Here is a 19,849-nt window from a genome sequence, read left to right as displayed (position 1 = left end):
TGAAATATAACTATAATAATATACTAATATACCACTTGCATATTATTGCTCTTTTGTTGGTTTTGATTGCATCTTCTGTCGCCATTTGTAAGTCGCTTTGGATAAAAGCGTCTGCTAAATGACAAAATTTAAATAGAATGTAAATGTAAATAACAAAACTAAATTGATATTTTAAAACAAGCCCCAAATCAAATAAATAACACAAATAAAATATCTTCATATAAACAAAATAAGGCTTTGTCTGTGCTCCTTCCATTTAAAATTAGAGGCAACCACTGCATTTTAATCATGATTCAAACAAAGATGCTGCATACGTGCAACATGAGCAGTTTTTAATTAAATTAGATTGTATAATTTCAAAATTTTGAAGCAAAAACATAATGGTTTGACTTGACTGTGGCAAAAAACAGTGGACGGTCTAAACAAGACGCAGATTCATGCTCTGCCAGCAGGTGGCGCTTAAATCGTTTCCTTGGTTTCTGCTGTAAACAAAACAGCGCTGCATTAAAAAAAAAAATCTTTTTTTTAACAGCGCTGCACATATACCATCTAAACTCCTCTAAAGACAGTAAATTCCCCTCAGACATGCATTCATATAAACTCCTACCCCTAAAAGAATCGCGATTTGTTTAGCATCTCAACCGATTTGAATCGTGACATATTTGAATCGATTTTCAACCGGCTTGTGGTTAATCGTTACATCCCTAATTCTCTATGATGACGCAGTAACTTAGCACGGGGAAGAAAAAATCTTTGGTCTGTCCAATGATTGTAAACAGTCATTAGGTCCATCAGTCAGACTTAAGATATTTTAGCAGTAACGTGACCAAAAATATTTCAGACCAATCGAATCCGAATTTAAGACATTTTAAGACTTTTTAAGGATCCACAGACACCCTATTTACAGTTTTTTAAAAGGTTCCTGGTACCAAAAGAGTGGTGTAAAGACACCTCTGATTGGTCAAAAGCTCTTCTCATGATGCCCTGTTAGACTTAAGTTTGTGCTGTTGGGCCACAAACTGAGCCTTCAGTATAGCCAGCTGATTGTCTTCCTCGCTGATGCCCAGATGCCACACAGCCCTGACTGCTCCCCCGTAATGGGGGAACATCAGAACCTTGACCCCCTGGCCCAGAGCCTCCACCTCTTCTTCATCTACGCCTGCCATCCGTTTGCAGAACTCCACTGGGCTCATCTGGGTGTCCCGCAGACGGAACCTCAAAATGTTGGTTTCCACAGTATTCAGATCCAACTGGTACAGAGGAGGGTCACACTGTAACAATGCTACAAGTGAAAAGGCAAAAGACATTCCATCAGAATCTTGAAATGAAAGGAGACTTTAAATAATCAAATTTTAAATGCACTGAATGGGGACTGATCTTTCAAGCTTCAAAAAGTACATGTCCATATGACTTATATGTGCATTATATTCCAAGGCTTCTGGAGTCATACAATTGCTTGTGTGAAAAACAAACCACCAGTGCTTGAAGTGGGCCAGTACACACCGGTATGAAGTACTGGCACTTCTATATTTTAGCCTTTAGAGTACCTTCACTTTTTTTGTGTACCGGCACTTCTGACATGTTGCCGGTACTCAGAGTAAAAGCGTCAGGGTCTGGGTGATTATATGAGCCCATATATGATTAGAAAGGACACTATATAAATCACTACCCACGCGGGATCACCTCTCATCTTGACCAATCACTTGAAAAAACGCAAGCAGAGTGTGTGGAGCGCGAGAGCATGTCAGGGGAGGCGCGCATAGTGGAATAATAATTATTGTTGATTACCGATTTAAATCAGTACTTTATACCAAAAATAATGAAAATAAAATTGAATAATAAAATGAAAAGAAGCAGGCTTTTGCGATCACAATTTTAAACCGGTAAACTCCTGGAAAGTCCAAGGATCCAGTAAACAAATTCAAACAGTAAGTTCAAAACAGCACTAATGCAGAGAAAACACGGCCGATTTCATCAGCGATTGCGGAGAGAATATTGACTTGCGTCCAGATGTCAGTAAAATTATTCTTTTCAATGTGTATTTGGCTTAAAAGCAAGAGTGTTTCATAATGAATGCTGATTATGCGGCTGTCAGAGATTTAGCGATTCTGAATGGATCCATATAGTAGTAAAGGCAGGTGATTTAGTGGTCTTTGGCGTCTCCCTGTGGTCCTGTTTGGTATCGCAGCTTGACTTGTGCTAATTTGTATTGAAAACATTTATTTAATTATTGATTGATTGATTATGGGACTATGCATACATTATTACGTACATTATTAAAAATTATTTATATAAAAAAAAAAATGGGGGGGTACCTGCTTTTTTCCACTGCAAGCACTGCAAACCATCATTCAAGTCATTATTCACTGATATACAATACAGTTACCTGCTGCATTTACTGAGTCATTGAGTTTAACTCAAGGTCCAAATCTATTTGATTTATCAACAGAATTATTAAAATTATTTTTTATGCCATTTGAAGCTTGATAGCCCCTGTCTGAAATTGAAAAGAGGAAGAAAAAAAAAAAATCACCTTTTGTCATCCCTGGAAGAAAGAATGTTAAATAGGTTTCTAAGAGCATGAGGGTGACTAAATAATGACTTATTTTTTAACTGAACTGTTCCATTGAACTGATTTATCTTAACAGCTTCAGTTCTAACTAACTTGTGTTGTCTTTTTATGCTATAATTTAGTTTCTGATTTCTGGAAGACCCACTGTGGTGAAAATCAAGTTTGTAACACTGTTTACATTTCATCAGTCAACACCATTGCTGTGCAAACGGCAGTGGTACCAAAGACAGTTTTAAAAACATGGTTGTAAATATGGATTGAATCCCCATTTCCTACCATAACAAACATGTAACTAAAGCTGTCTGAGATGGCACATGGGAACATGAGCTGCGTCCCAAATGACACACTATGCTACTGTGTAGTGTATGAATTATATAAGGTTATTTTTTTCACTCTTAATTGGAGTCTTATAGCCCCGCCCCCTCTGCTACATGATTACAGCTGTGACAGTTGAGTGCATCAAGTGTCCAACATTTTTTTTTAATTTTTTTTTTTCAGTTATTTAAGTGCATCAACTGGGTATTTAAAATGCACTTTCTTTACTGGAATTTTCAGTGTGAACTCTCTACTCACACCATTTATACACTGCACAGAATAGTGCGTAATTATGTGAATTGGGATTCACCTATGGTTTATGTAACATTAGCAACACATTATTAGCTGTCTGATAATGTAATCAAGCCAACGGCTAATGATATCAATTACCATTATGTGTCTGATGTTGTAGAGAGTGAAAAATAAAATACATTGTCTTGTAGAAAACCATGTATAATTTGCTCTTCCTCTTCAGAATCAGTTTTTAAAACGTATGGCTGAATCGATCCAATAGTTTGCATATTCATGCTTGCTTGTATACTAAAAGGGAGTTATGTTAAAGCCATTTTAGGGCATTTAGAAATTATTTTCATAAGAAAATAACTTTTTATTTTAAGTATGTAATTATGATGAGCTTTAAGGGATAAAATTGGTGACTGCAGGGAGATTTTAAATAATCTACGTTCAGTCGTAGAGGTTTACTTAGCATTATGGCCAAATGTCAATAGGTGTAATTAGATAACTAACAAAACTGGTGCTAATGAACTAATTCCAGCTACTGTGAATAAGAGTATTTTCTATGCTTAATATATTCCTTTAATTCTTTTATAATTATTATGGTCTAAGAAAAGGTCTTCATCGTGCATAGGCTAACTAAATCATTACACCTACAGTGCTTGTACAGTGTTGTGCTGAGGGTGGAAGGAAATCTATAGGGTTCTGTCACCTTGAGCAAAGCTTCTGGCTTTCCTGTGGTCCTCCTCCAGTCTGCCAATCATGTCTGACAGGGCAATCTTACCAGCTGCTGCCAAGACACCCAATTGACGCATTCCGCCGCCAAGTACCGTGCAGGCACGTACTGCTCTCTGTATGAAATCTTTTGACCCACCTAGCATGGTGCCCACAGGTGCCCCGAGTCCCTGCCAAAGAGCAAATCATATCAGATTTCCAGCTATTCATATAAAATTTAATAGACAGGAATAGAGAATACAAAACAGAATTTATGAAAGAAAACATTCAGAACAGTACAGTACAGTTCAGATATAATTATTGTATTAAATGGATGCATGTTTACACACCATCCACCGTAATGCACTTAATATGCTTTTTGTTAAAAAACCATGAAGTTATTACAGTATTTTTATTTATTTTAATTTCAGTAGCTTAGTTTTTTCCCGGTTTTAGTTTTTTTTTTTTTTTTTTGGTTCATTATTTTCTCTTTTTTAAAATCTTTATTTTTATAGAATCTACTTTTAATACTTAAGTTTAAACATTTTAGTTTTAGGTAAAAATAACAACATTGCCCTGAGGTCCACTTATAATATTAGTAAAAGTTGCCATGCTAAAAACAGTCAATTTAGTTTTTAATTTTCCACCCTCTCTCAGAATTTTAAACTTAAACCAACACTTTTTCAAATAAGTAACATTTGGTTGGTCATGTGATCTTAACATGTTGGCTCCTATTAGGCAACATGCTCCATGAAAAATGAAACCTGTCCTTTGTAAACACCCCAGTATGCCATAAAGTATGACGTACATTGTACAACATAAACAACTTACAAATCACTCAAGCATAAATGCATCAAGTATAATCAAACAGCTGTTACAATACATGAACAGGCACACATTTATAAATGACACCTGGAATACAGATGGTTGCTTTTTCTCTGAACGTCTGTAGTCAGGACAGGCAGAAGTGATTTGATATTCATATCGGTGGTCTTTGTCTATAAGCCCCAATTACATTTAATGTCTTTCAGGGAGAGGGAAAGAGGAAAGCCTATTTTCAGCTAGATGCAAACAAGTTCTGTAATTAAAATGCAAATATGCTTGTTGACATCTATTCCAAGGATTTTGTTGAGAGTTGAGAGTGATTAGGTTTTACTTCAGGGTCTCTTCAATCGACTTTGTGTGTATGTGATGATCTAAGTTGTGATGTCGAGTTCATTCTGTGGGGAGTAATGAGGAGGACATTTCAAATCCTAGATGATACGATGTGATTACAGGTGTGTTATCAGAGAAAAGTACCATCACACTTTGATGATATGAATAAAATAAGACTTGATAATCTAGATGTGTGAGACACCTTCAGGGTGCAGGTTATGAAGCATACGAGCACTGACTTTAACAAGGTCATTTTCAATGCCTCTCACCTAAACTGATTTCTCCTGCATTTGGTGGAAACTCTACAGATTCTGTTGTTGTTTTGTTCAAAATTACTGAAATAACTTCTCTGGAAAAGAACTTTTTAGAGCGTGCACACTACTGCTGGTTTATAATAAGTAAATTTTTTCTATTATGAAAATCTCACTACTGTTCAAGGTGAATTTGTTGCTGCATTTATTGTGCAGTTTCAATTTTCAAATTATGTTCTGCTTTTATTGGCCTGCTGGCAGTCATAATAAAACAACCTACGTTGTGCTGAAATAAAGACTAGTCATTCCCAACAATTAATTAAAATAAATACACACACACACACTTCTGTTCAAAAGTTTAGGGTCAAACTTTAAAAAAGAAGACTTTTTTTAATACTATAAGAACAGTAGTATTACTTAATATAACTGTTACTAATATATTAAATGTAATGTATCCCTGTGATGACAAAGCTGAATTTTTTTTGCAGTCTTAACTTCAGTCTTCAGATTTACATGATCTTTCAGAAATGCTGGTGCTCAAGAAACATTTCTTATTATTATCAATGTGGGAACCAGTTGTGCTGCTTAACATTTTTGTGAAAACATTTTTTCCCCCAGGATTCTCAAAGGGGTAATGAACATTTGGGTGGTGTTATGGAAATCTTCCCACACAGTGACATAGAGATGTGGGGGCGTGTTTAAACAAGGCATTTTTAGGAGGGCGTGTACAAGTCTTAACTTTTATAAAGAATATCTCTTTGGATTTTAGATTTTAGTTTCTTTTTTATGCACCAATAGCTTGTAACACTCCTAAGAGAAAGGAAGAATTGAAATTGCATCATATGACCCCTTTAAATAGAACATTCAAAAGAACAGAATTTATTTGAAATAGATTTTAGGAAGTTTTTGTAACATTCAACTGTCAAACCTGATCAGTTCAAAGCATCCTTAATAAAAAAAACACAACAGTAAAAAAAGTACTGAGTCCAAACATTTAAGTGAATATATTTTAAATAATTGTACTAACTCAACATGTTGAGTTAACATTAACTTCATATCAGACATGCATATTTAGCAGAAGTGAATTAATTAGAACACCTAACTGAGCTTTATATATAAAAATAGCCATACTAGAATAACATAAATTGTATTAAAATGGACCATAAACAAGCTTGGTCAGAGAATAGGAGTGCTCACCTTGGACAGACACACACTGACAGAGTGGCAGTGCTGCAGTATAGCAGAGGGTTGGACACCCAGAGCCACAGCTGCATGCATCACCCTCGCTCCATCCATATGCACAGCCAAACCAAACTTATCAGCCACAGACCGAAGCTTTGAGTGAGAAACACATACAGTTTTATATATATATATATATATACATATATATATATATATATATGTACACACATACATACATATATACATATATACATACACATATACATATACATATATACATATATATATATACACATACATACATATATACATACACATACACATATACATATATACATATATACATACACATATACATATATATACACATGTATATATATATATATATATATATATATACACACACACATATACATATATATACACACATTTATATATATATATATACATATACACATATATATATATATATATATATATATATATATATTATATATATATATATATATATATATACACACACACACACACACACATACATTATTTTTAAACTTTTAATGTAAAAGTATAACGTGGATGTTCTGAGGCAATGGGTGAAACTATTTGAGCTGCAGTGCTGAATAAATCAGGCTATGTGTAATCACTCATTTACTAAATGAAAATCACCAGGAGGTGTAAATGGAGGGATTGTGTCCCATTGCTCAGAGTTTAGCCCCAGGTGTATGGCTGCCTTAACATATTCTCTCTCTCACACGTTTAATGAACCAATGTTTAACCAATATCTAACCTCCTGTAGGAAGGATAGTGGGAGGACGCGGCCTCCCTGAATGTTGTGTGTGTTTTCCACACAAACCAGGCGGGAGCGTGGGTAGTGTGGGTTAGGGTAACTGTGACGGATCTTGGAAATCAGCTGGTTGAGGTCAAAGGTGCCATCGCCAAGAGTAGTGACTGTTGCCGAATGGATGCCTGCAAGCTATGAACAAAAGCACACTGTATTTCAGCCTACAGATAATGTGGAATATGGGTGTTTCTTCAGCTGAGGGCACATTTGGACTTTTCGAAAATAAACTCTCTTAAAACACACATTTCATACCCCCACTAGTTAATTTAGTTGGTCTGCCAAAAAAGTTCAACAGTAAAAATGAAATACTTCTATACAAAAAACCACCCAACAAATCAAAAAAAACAACAAAAAATACTTCTACTAATTTATTATTATTATTATTATTATTTAACCTACAAACTTCTCCGCAAAGGCAGCCTTGGCGTGCATAAGATTTAAACAAAAGAATCTTTAAATGACCATATCTCCCAACTATAACTGTGTTTAATTGCATTCTGTGGTGGAAATGACATTTTAATATTTTGGAATGAATTGGCAGGCTCCTTTATAAAAATTATGTTGATATAAGTTTTCAAGAATAATAAAGGGAATAACATGAGAGACAAAAACATATAACCTATGTAAGAGACAAATAGCCCCCATTTGTTCATACCTGTGCACTTCCCCCTTGCTCGTAAACGTGAATATGAGAGAGATCACCTACTATCATCTCATCGCCCCTCTCGCTGCAGTGCACCATAACTGAGACAAAGAAAGAGAAAAGAAATATGAGGGCAACATATGTGTTGGGAAGAACAGCTCTCAGTTATAGTGTAACATCTGGTCACTAACAAGAACAAAATTCCAAGAAGAGTGAGCTATTTCTGTGAGAGCAAATCAATATTATTTTTGAAATATCAGATTTTAATATCCAGAAGCAGCTCTCAGGCAGTGACAGAGACCACAGTGACACTGGAAAACAGCATTATACGTGTCCATTTTACCTCAAAGCTTTTACCAAGTGACATCTGTAAACAAGTTTTATTAATAGCCCTGGGCACCATCCTGCAATCTCACCTGCAATCAGGTTACTCATCGTTCCTGTGGGGACATATAAAGCCGCTTCCATGCCAAACATATCAGCAGAAAATTTTTGTAGTTCTACAGAAAGAATAGGGGGAAAAAATAATAATAAATCTCATATAAATTTACTAATGCAAGAACATATGTAAACTGTTTTGCATTGCGTATATAAACACTACTGGTCAAAATCTGGACTTACATACGCATTTTTTTAAAAAACATATTTAATAGTACATTGATCAGAACTATGCAAAAATTAATGGAACTATGATAATTGGATACTGACAAAAAATAAACCAAAAGTATTTTATATTTTATCTTATTCGAAACGTTTCAAAAGATCTCAACACATCATGAGGTGAAACCTAGCTGCTTTCAGTCTAATTTGTCCTAAACTTAAAAATAAATAAATAGCATATATATAAAGACAGTAGAAACAGTAAGTTTAAAAAAAAAAAGATTTAGTCTTTTATGTTCACCAAGGCTTCCTTTATTTGATCAAAAATACAGTAATATTGTGAAATATTAGACTTTAAAATAACTACTCTCTATTTTAATACATTTAAAAATGTTATTTATTTCTGTGAGAGATTCATTTTCATTTGCTGCTCAAGAAACATTTATTATTAATGTTGTTCTGCTAATGTTTATACTTTGATGAATGGAAAGTTCAAAAGAACATTTGAAATAAAAATCTTTTGTAACATCAAAAATGCATTTACTGTCACTTACATTCTCGTTGAATAAAAGTATTAATTCCTTTTTTATATATAAATATATAAATAAACTAATACAAATATTAGCCTACTGATCCCAAACTTGTAAAAGCCAGTGTATGTACAGAAAAAAAGGATAATAATATTTTTAAAATGTGCTTAACACCTTGTAATGCTGAGTTACTAGGAATACTATCTGATGAAATACAAGTAGTTTTTATTTAACAAGATGCAAAGCATCTCCTAACACAGTGTAACGAATGTGTACCGCCCTCTCCTGGACAATTATAGGAATAGCAGGTAAAACTGCAGACCATAGAGGAGCATGGCTGCATCCAGGGCTCGAATTGGTAAAACCACCATCACCCCTTACCATCCCCTTTAGATTAATAATGTGTATTACGTAAAACTTATCATGCAAATGAAATGTTAAAATTCTCTACTTATAATAATTCACAAACTAACTAGCGGTGATTGGCCAATCAGAACTCGGTACTGTATCAAGCTGGTTACAAGCGGAAGCAAGTTTTCGTCATTTTTCGGGCAAAATGGTTTCAAGCGCAACTTTTGAAAGTTCTTTAAAAAGAAGACAATAGAAAAGGTATGATTTTCCCTTGATTATAATTTAAAGACATTCCCCGACATTATGTTATTGTACTGTATGTGTGACTTTGAGGGACTGAGAGACGATAGTGGAGCTGACATTATCGAGTCACCGACTTTGCAAAAACCAAACATAACACGTCTTGAGAGTCCAAAAGCATTCACTGCTCGATGAAGCCTGTTAGAATACAGTTAGAATGCCCTTACAATTCAAGCAAGGAAGAAAAACATACACATGTATGAGTTTTTACGTTTTTATATTCATTGCAAGCAATGTACTTTTCTGAATATCATCGCATGTGCTCGAGCACTAATGTGCTATTAATTTTGTACAACAGTGCATAGCAACACGGAATGACTCAAGTGAATCGAATCGAATTTTGAACGAATCGAGTGAGTCAGTGATTCAACAATCCATTCAGATGGACTCACTTGTTTAGTTTCTAATTGAATCGTTTTGAACGAATAGTTTTATTTGAATGAATCAATAAATCATTTAAAACATGGACTTGCTGCCACCTACTGGCGGTTTTATTGTGTATTTATTCACGACAGGCGTACATCAGACAAGGTAGGCTACCAGCAAAAAAATAAATAAATAAAAATTCAAAACATTGGCCAAAATTCATAGTAGTAAGGACTTAAATAGTTCATTTGATAAGGCTATTTTTTTCATTAAAAATCTTTTTAAAAATTACATAAATTTTATAATCATTATGTAAAATTAGCTACAGGGACACACCCAACCCAAACCGAAAGAGAAACTACACCTTCCCCCCTGAATTTTTTTACAGTTCGACCACTGGTTGCATCTACCACATATGTTTTATGCATTTAATAAATGAATCACAATTAAGTACGACTGAAACATTTTAACTTATCTGAATAAGACTCTGACATAACAGAAGCACACAGCTGACTTTGTGTCTTTCTCTAACCATTAACCGTGGGGTCTTCTCCGAACACATTGTCTCCGACCTCTGCCTCGGCCATGGCTCGGCGCATGTCTGCTCCGGGTTTGGTGACTGTGTCGCTGCGGAGGTCCACAGTGCGAACTGCTGATCCCGTGGCCACCTGCGGGGACCCATAGTACATCCGCCTCGGATCCAGGTGAAAAACTCGACGAAGTTTGTGGAAACAATGACGGAGTAAACGAGCTGGAACCGTTAGTGTTTTGCCACTCATGTCTTCTAGGCTACTTTGCACTATAATGTATCGGTATATTCCGCAATAGCTAATGAATCAGTTCACGAAACTTTACTAAACTTTCTTGTTCTTCTTTTCAGTTTTTAACGGCGGGTGACACCCACTCACACAGGTGCATTACTGCTACCTTCTGCTCAGGAGTGTGGAACATATTTTTGTAGTCCATTTATCAACCCCGTCACTCTAATAAAATCAATTAAGACTTAACTATTCATTTCACCTGCCCATTTATTAAAACATTAAAATTAAGATCCTGAATTCAATTTGTCCTTATTTCTACTGTATTTTTTCCTCGTTCTTGCTACATTCAAGAAATTCATTCTCATTTGGATGTTTCCCTATTATTTTAAGCGTGCTATTTAAATTTGTCTGCCCTAGCAATATTCTGTTGAAGATAACCTCTTCTTTCCTTGACTTACCTATACACTTTATATTATGATTTACTTTGTTTATTAAACTGTAAAGGAATCTACCCTTTTCCCCATTGTTCCACTTAACTTGCCATGCTTTGATCACTTTACTCCATTTTAAAACCTTAATAGCTGATTTACTTAATGGAACTTGTATCTCTATCATTTCTCTCTGTAAAGCTTGCTTTGCTAATTTATCCACTTCTTCATTTCCCCTTATTCCTATGTGTGCTGGCACCCATATAAAACTGATTGATGTATCATTTTGAACAATTCTTGAATGTATTTGTAGGATACTAAAACTAATATCTTGGTGACTTCAGTTAAAAGATCTCAAACTCTTTAAGACTGAAACAGAGTCAGAACAAATTAAAACATTCTCAGGTTTGTGTTCCTCAACCCACTGCGATGTCAAGAGCATTCCTATTATTTCTAGTATAAACTTCCAAATGATTTGATGTTTACTTTACTTTTCTCCACTGAGAATTTAAATCCTCAAACAGCCTCTATCCTCCTATTAATATATAAAATATTCCTTCCCCTTTTCCAGAGAGCCCCGTCATCTGCAAACAGAGACCTACCTATATCTGGTTCTACTTGATTAAATACATAATTTATCACTATGGAAAACAATAGTGGACTTACTACACTCCCTCGTGGAGTTCCATTTTCTATCTGGAATGTATTTGACACTTCATTCCCTATTCTTACCTGGCGGCTTCTGTTCGCCAAAAAATGTTTTATCCAATTGTGTATTCTTCCACCTATATTCATCATTTTTAATTTTATCAAAAGTCCCTCTCTCCACATCATATCATAAGCCTTCTTGACATCCAAAAAATACTGCTATTACGGACTCTTTATTTATCTGTGCTTTTATAATTTCATTTTCTAAACATACGATAGGATCCATTGTTCCTCTTCCTTTTCTAAAACCACTTTGATATTTTGATATTAATCCTCTTTTTTCCAAAAAATGTCAACCTTTCCATTATTTTACAGACATTCGACGTAAGAGCTATCAGTCAGTAATTAGAGGGTTTTGAAAGATCTTTTCCTGGCTTTCTTATAGGTACTATTATTGCTTCTTTCCAGACTTTCGGAAGTCTTCCTTCCTCCCATACTCTTATATACAGGTGCATCTCAATAAATTAGAATGTTGTGGAAAAGTTTATTTATTTCAGTAATTTAACTCAAATTATGAAACTTGTATATTAAATAAATTCAGTGCACACAAACGGAAGTAGTTTTAGTCTTTGGTTCTTTTAATTGTGATGATTTTGGCTCACATTTAACAAAAACCCACCAATTCACTATCTCAACAAATTAGAAAACTTCATAAGACCAATTAAAAAAAACATTTAGTGAATTGTTGGCCTGCTGGAAAGTATGTTCATTTACTATACATGTACTCAATACTTGGTAGGGGCTCCTTTTGCTTTAATTACTGCCTCAATTCGGCGTGGCATGGAGGTGATCAGTTTGTGGCACTGCTGAGGTGGAATGGAAGCCCAGGTTTCTTTGACAGTGGCCTTCAGCTCATCTGCATTTTTTGGTCTCTTGTTTCCCATATTCCTCTTGACAATACCCCATAGATTCTCTATGGGGTTCAGGTCTGATGAGTTTGCTGGCCAGTCAAGCACACCAACACCACGGTCATTTAACCAACTTTTGGTGCTTTTGGCAGTGTGGGCAGGTGCCAAATCCTGCTGGAAAATGAAATCAGCATCTTCAAAAAGGCTGGTCAGCAGAAGGAAGCATGAAGTGCTCCAAAAGTTCTTGATAAACAGGTGCAGTGACTTTGGTTTTCAAAAAACACAATGCACCAACACCAGCAGATGACATTGCGCCCCAAATCATCACAGACTGTGGAAACTTAACACTGGACTTCAAGCAAATTGGGCTATGAGCTTCTCCACCCTTCCTCCAGACTCTAGGACCTTGGTTTCCAAATGAAATACAAAACTTGCTCTCATCTGAAAAGTGGACTTTGGACCACTGGGCAACAGTCCAGTTCTTTTTCTCCTTAGCCCAGGTAAGATGCCTCTGATGTTGTCTGTTGTCTGGTTTAGGAGGGGCTTAGCAAGAGGAATACGACTGTAGCCAAATTCCTTGACACGTCTGTGTTTGGTGGCTCTTGATGCCTTGACCCCAGCCTCAGTCCATTCCTTGTGAAGTTCACTCAAATTCTTGAATCGATTTTGCTTGACAATCCTCATAAGGCTGCAGTTCTCTCAGTTGGTTGTGCATCTTTTTCTTCCACATTTTTAACATCCACTCAACTTTCTGTTAACATGCTTGGATACAGCACTCTGTGAACAGCCAGCTTGTTTGGCAATGAATGTTTGTGGCTTACCCTCCTTGTGAAGGGTGTCAATGATTGTCTTATGGACAACTGTCAGATCAGCAGTCTTCCACTTTGGTTGTTAATGGCAAAGTCTGTCACAATGCATTATGGCACTGATCAATTCTTTCAATACAGGCATCATTCAAATTCCTTCAGAGTTACATAAAATTTTCAATTAATCCTTTATCACACATAATTCTGTCTGTCAACTGTTATGTCGAATTTTGGGGAAAAGGAAAGTCAAAGTCTGTCACAATGCATTATAGCACTGATCAATTCTCAACATTTATGCAGGCTTTGGTCCGTTTCAACTTTTACAGGGTTTTATTTTAGAGTTTTTGGAGAAAATCGAAGACAAAGTCTGTCACAATACATTATATCACTGGTGTGTGTTTCCCTATAACGTTGCCTCTTGGTGCACTACGAAGACTCTAAAGGTCTATCTTAACTAAAGGGACACAATTTATAGGTGTGTTCCCCGAACTATACCTTTGGAGGTTGCTTACAGGTATACCTTCTTACGTGTGACGTTACCAGGTGCTGTCCATGAGGGTGTTGCTGAATTGATTGATATCGATGCATTGAGAATGGATTATTCAATCTATGCAGGGGCTGCTTTAGTGCATTATGTGAGAAAGTGGTGTTCTTTATAAAAGAAGTGTTGATTTTAAATAAAGACACAAAACTTCTTCCTGTTAGAATACAACAAACATGCGTAAACATTTTAAAACCTAGTGAATGTCTTGGGCAAAGTCTTGGGCATCCTGAAGAATGCATTTTACTCTTAAGGAATTTGAATAATGCCTGTAAAAAACCAAGAAATGGTCAGTGTTATGACGTACTGCGACAGACTTTGCCTTTAATTTTCTCCCAAATTCGACAGTAAAACCCAGTGAAAGATGACACAGTCTTGTGTGTCCTGAAGAAGAATGAATTGAAATTTTCATGTTAACTCTTAATGAATTTGAATAATGCCTGTATAAATGTCAAGAATTGATCAGTGTTATAATGCATTGTGACAGACTTTGCCTTTCATTTTCTCCCAAATTCTACAGTAAAACCCAGTGAATGTTGACAGACAGAGTCTTGTGTGCCCTGATGAAAATTGAATTGCAATTTTCATGTTTACTCTGAAGGAATTTGAATAATCCCTGTATAAATGTCAAGGAATGATCACTGCTATAATGCATTGTGACAGACTTTGCCATTAATTTCCTCAAATATTCTAATATTCTATATTCACACATAGACGTGCAGCAGAATCCAGGTGGCGGCTGGCTTGAGCGGGTGTTCATAGATGGCGGCTCACTTGACCGCATTCCTCACTTTTCTCTCCAACTTTGTTTCTGCTGACAATAGGCCTATACCTTGAAGCACAGATGTGTCTGTCACTTTAAATGTATGGTTCAACCAAAAATAAAAATTCTATCATAATTTATCCAGGCTGTTCTAAACCTGCATAAAGTTTTTTCTTCGGTTGAACACAAAAGAAGATACTTTGAAGAATGCGAGTAACCAAACAGCTTCTGGTCCTCAGTAACTTTATCAGTAAATTTAATAAAAGTTGTTGGGGACCAGAAACTCTTTGGTTGCCCACATTCTTCAAAGTATCTTCTTTTATGTTCAACAGAAGAAAGAAATTATTAAGATTTGGAACAACTTGTGGGTGTGTAAACGATGACAAAATTTTCATTTTTGGGTGAATTATCCCTTTAAGTCAGACAGATCAACGTGAGCAACTGAAATGCTTCTCTGCAAACTGCACGTTCATCATTAGTTACAGGATAGACCCACTGATAGCGTTCCTATTCATCCCTGCGTCTGGAGAGTCTTGTGTTCAAAGGGCGGATGTGAGTGAGCTCTAGATGTTTTAAAACGCGCTGGTTTAGCGCATGAAAGGGCTTTTGTCTCTATGAAAACAAAGATGCCAAAATGGAATCACGCGCAAATGAGCTTCTCTAATACCTCGTATGAAATTGATTTCATTATAATTGCTATTAGTATTATAAACAGTGCAATATACTATATGTTGGCATTTGTAAAATTCGAGACAAATCGCGTCCCGTATTGATTTGATACGGGACGCATCATTTTACCTTTAAATACAGGACGATTCCGTATTTTAAGGGACGGGCGGCAACCGTAGTTGTGCCTCACCCCGTTACTTTTCGACTTCTCGCTGAAGCTTCTGCCATCTACAGATCTCCGCATGTGAGCTCACGTGGACGCCTTTCGGGTGCATTACGTCACCCACTGATTTGGAGTGTGGACTGATTTGGAGGCTCTAAATGGGGGGGGGGGGACAAAATAATAAATATGTTTCAACCACTGATCTATATATGTTTTATATTATAGTTCAGTGGTTTCAACCTATAAACAAATAAAATCAATAACCTTATATTTCTCAAATTCTATTTATTAATCTTGTTGATCCTAAATACTCTAGAAGTAGACTCCAACCCTTATCATCTGCAGATTTTTTTTTTTTTTTTTTTTATTATTATTGATATTTTGGTCTCCATTCTCTCTTAGTGCATTCTTTAAAATTTCTCTCTCTGAATCTGCTGGCAATGCAATAAAACATGGTCTCCTGATTCTTCCTCTCCACAATATTCACACTTTCCATTATTATGCTTCCCAATCATGTATAGAGAACTGTTTAGACCCGTGTGACCATTCCTTATTCTTGTAATAACCTTCCCCTCTTTTCTATTTCGTCCTCATGTTCTTATCTTTCCAACTAAAAATAAATAAATAAATAAATATCTAACTAGCTTTCTAATCTTTTTGTATTCTATCTGTTTTCTTTTCATTTATTATACAATTAACAAAAGAAAAAAAAAAAATAAAAAAATAAGACCTCTAACACTAGCTTACTCTATTCTTTTTCTATTCTATCTGGTTTATTTTTATTTATAATATTATTTAAAAGCCCTTGCTACGTGTGCTGCGTTAAGCTAACTGAGACATGTTATAGCACTTGTATATCATTGCTCTTTTGTTGATTTTGATTGCTTCCATTGTCCTCATTTGTAAGTCGATTTGGATAAAAGCATCTGCTAAATGACTAAATGTAAATGTAAATAATGGGATATTTTTAAACAGATATCTCCCTTTGCTTTCTTTGTTCCATTGGTTTTGCCACATCTTTTTGATCTCTCCCATTATCACCACCTTAGCTTCTGACTGGCTAATATTTAAGTATGTGCTTATTTCCACTCTTCAAAGCACATTTTGCTGCTTTATCTGCCTTTTCATTCCCATCAATAACAACATGTGCAGGGACCCACACAAACCTAACAGAGAAATGTATTTGATGAATTCTGAATTCACGTGGACGCCAATTCAATGGCCTTTGTTTTATTGTATTCGGTAATCATTGTAAGCGGCCTTAAGCTTATAGACATGAATAATAGAAACTCCATGACATCGATCAGTTTACAGTAATCCTCTCAAATTAGTCAAGGTTGTTGAGTCAACAGAAAGAAACCACTTGCAACGTACAGTCTGATCTGTAATACTGATCCCGGTGAAAATTCTGTAGCCTGACCCATATTGAGTGATGGACAAGAAAAAACAGTTTACATTTGAAACGTTGACTAAAGTTATATTCACTTTGTCCACTTGTGGGCGCTCAGGTATAACATTTGCAAAGACTTAGCGCTGTGAACAGTTATTGAGGACTAAGCTTCAGCTTGTGGATTTGACCGTGTCTCAGCTTCAACTACTCGTTATAGTAGTATATTACTTTTTTTTTTTTGCATTTCTTTTGCTATGTAATTTATCTTACAGTGACTTTAGAAAGTATTTGGGTACACTCAAAATGGCACTGCATTACATAAAATACCATAAAGCGGCTGTCAGCACAAGCAGGTCTGGTCATCAAATTTTGTGGAAAATATTTAAAGTTAAAGTGATGAACTACATCTATGGTTACTTTACACCTCTGTGTGAACTTGAGGACTTTGAAGAAACTAACTTAGTTCTAAAAAAGCTCTTGCGTCATTTGTTTGCAGATGCCATATTGTGATATTTTGTTATATCTAATGCAATGACATCCTTCAATGACATTTAGATGTGACTTTTAGAATAATATATTTTTTTTAAATGCTCACCAAGGCTGCAATTTAAAATGTAATTCATTCCTGTGATGGCATTTAATGTGTGCATTTGGATGTTATCTATCATATATATATATATATATATATATATATGATAGAAGAAAAAACAAAAATGCCATATATATATATATATATATATATATATATATATATATATATATATATATATATATATATATATATATATATATATATATGATAGAAGAAAAAACAAAAACGTTCATATATATATATGTTTTCAACAACTTTTCTATTGTTTCAACAAGTTCTATTGTTTCAAAAAGATTTTATTGTTTAAAGTAACAAAAACAAGTTTATTGTTTAACATTAGAATATAATTTGAACATTATTCATAACATATTAGCTCGTAATACACTTAGAACACAGGGACATTTAACAATTTAAGACATCTTGCCTGCATATCTTTCTTCTAACTCGTATGTAACTAGAAACAATTGGACTTAACAGTATGTCCACCTACAGATGTGTAGCAATGTCATTTAGTCACGACATGCATGTTTGCTGAGTAACTGCATGAATTATTGAAGATGCTCTCCATTTGACTGTTATATGTGACCACTAAAATATCCACATCCCATTAATAGCTCTTAATTGCAAATCAAAAATAACATCACAACCGGTATGTCAGCAAGGCTCCTAATTCCGCTTGATGCTCGAGTGTCACACTCACATGCTCAGTGCCTTGAGTAACACGATCTTATTTACACTCGCTGCACTCAGACCTGAAAGGCCTGTCCACCCGCTGCAGTGATGTCATACGGTCAGCAGCGGAGGTTTCCTGGCCTTTACTGGCTGTGTTTCCAGCAGCTGAGCTCTGCCAGGCCGACGCTAAAAAAACCCTGCAGGAGGTGTCAGGAGACAGGGCCACTGCTGGCCAAATGGGGGCCCTAAGCAGAATGGTATTGTTGTGACCCCTCCCCGAAATATTATGGATGTAAAAAAAAAAAAAAAAAACTACTATGGGGTCAAAATAGAACTTTAGTAAAATATAAAAGTAAATAAATAAATGGTAATTAATCTATATTATTTACTAAGTACAATTGTAGTTCTGTAGCAAAAAAATACAAACTTAAATTACATATATTAAATAAAACATTTTAAAAGATTAAATATTATCAAAATAAATGATAATAAATTAAATTAAGAACCACTTCATACTCTTTTGTAACAAATATCAGTATTGACTGCATTAAATGAAGCAGAAGATATTAGTCACTGAAGAATTACTGAGTGCACTTCTAAATAAACAGTTATTTTAAAAGCTGTTGTTTGCTTAGGTCTGTTTTTATTACCACAATATATATATATATATATAAATATATATATATATATATATATATATATATAACAGTGTGAACACACATACACACAATAGTGTGAACACACATACACACAACAGTCACACACAAATATATATATATATATATATATATATATATATATATATCCATCAATACGCCTCATTTAAACATGCCCCCACATCTCTATGTCACGATGTGGGAAGATTTGCGTAACGCCACCCAAATGTTCATGCAAAGAAAGAAGGTGTAACTTTGATTCTCGCTGTTGCCGCTGCCGCCATGTTGTGGAGATGCTGTTCCATTGTGAAAGTGAAAAATAATTTGTTTGACCTTCCAAAAGAGGACACAATTAGAAATCAGTGGTTAAGTTGTATTTACAACACTGTTCCAGAACAGTTCAACCCAAATATTCAGATGTGTGCAACGCATTTTATTGAGGACTGTTTCCTGATCCTGGGAGAGAAGACTACAATGCCGGCTGTTCTAACTCACAGTCTGTAAGTACGTTTATGTATTTAAAGGATTTGCCACTGATGATTCAAATGTGAGTTTTGAGCAGTGTAGAGTAGATCTTGTTGTTTGTCGTTTCTGCGATCACAAATGCAGACATGGTTTTATGTTTACATGGCACGATGCAATGCATAAAAAGTATAAGTCATTATAATCAGTAATTATGTCCCCACTGGATGCAAAAAATGGCTCATTTGTAATGGGTTTTATTGTTTTTGTCTTGTCGTGCCGGTGTTCTGACTGGGACACGCATCACAGTATGACAATGGGCGTAAAGGCTGATTT

General features: G+C 35.2%; 1 protein-coding gene and 1 long non-coding RNA gene across 3 annotated transcripts; one reads left to right on the top strand and one right to left on the bottom strand.

Moving 5' to 3' along the window:
- Nucleotides 1-255: 255 nt before the first annotated feature.
- Nucleotides 256-10,939, bottom strand: LOC109046306 (probable low-specificity L-threonine aldolase 2). Of its 2 annotated transcripts, XM_042735862.1 has the most exons (7): nt 10,587-10,939; nt 8,324-8,407; nt 7,920-8,008; nt 7,211-7,396; nt 6,439-6,576; nt 3,834-4,026; nt 256-1,282 (listed from the first exon to the last, which is right to left on the bottom strand). In XM_042735862.1, the coding sequence occupies exons 1-7, from the start codon at nt 10,831-10,833 to the stop codon at nt 975-977; spliced, it is 1,245 nt and encodes a 414-aa protein (XP_042591796.1). In that variant the 5' UTR covers nt 10,834-10,939; the 3' UTR covers nt 256-974. The 2 variants fall into 2 exon arrangements, with proteins under 2 accessions (XP_042591796.1, XP_042591797.1); XM_042735863.1 differs by lacking the exon at nt 6,439-6,576.
- On the top strand, nt 10,682-11,099 carry LOC122139256. The gene is made up of 2 exons (XR_006156144.1): nt 10,682-10,813; nt 10,935-11,099. It is a non-coding gene; the product is annotated as an uncharacterized LOC122139256 (long non-coding RNA).
- Nucleotides 11,100-19,849: the final 8,750 nt, after the last annotated feature.

Source organism: Cyprinus carpio, chromosome B12, assembly GCF_018340385.1.
Source record: "Cyprinus carpio isolate SPL01 chromosome B12, ASM1834038v1, whole genome shotgun sequence".
NCBI lineage: Eukaryota > Metazoa > Chordata > Actinopteri > Cypriniformes > Cyprinidae > Cyprinus > Cyprinus carpio.
This window is presented reverse-complemented; position numbering and strand designations above follow the sequence as displayed.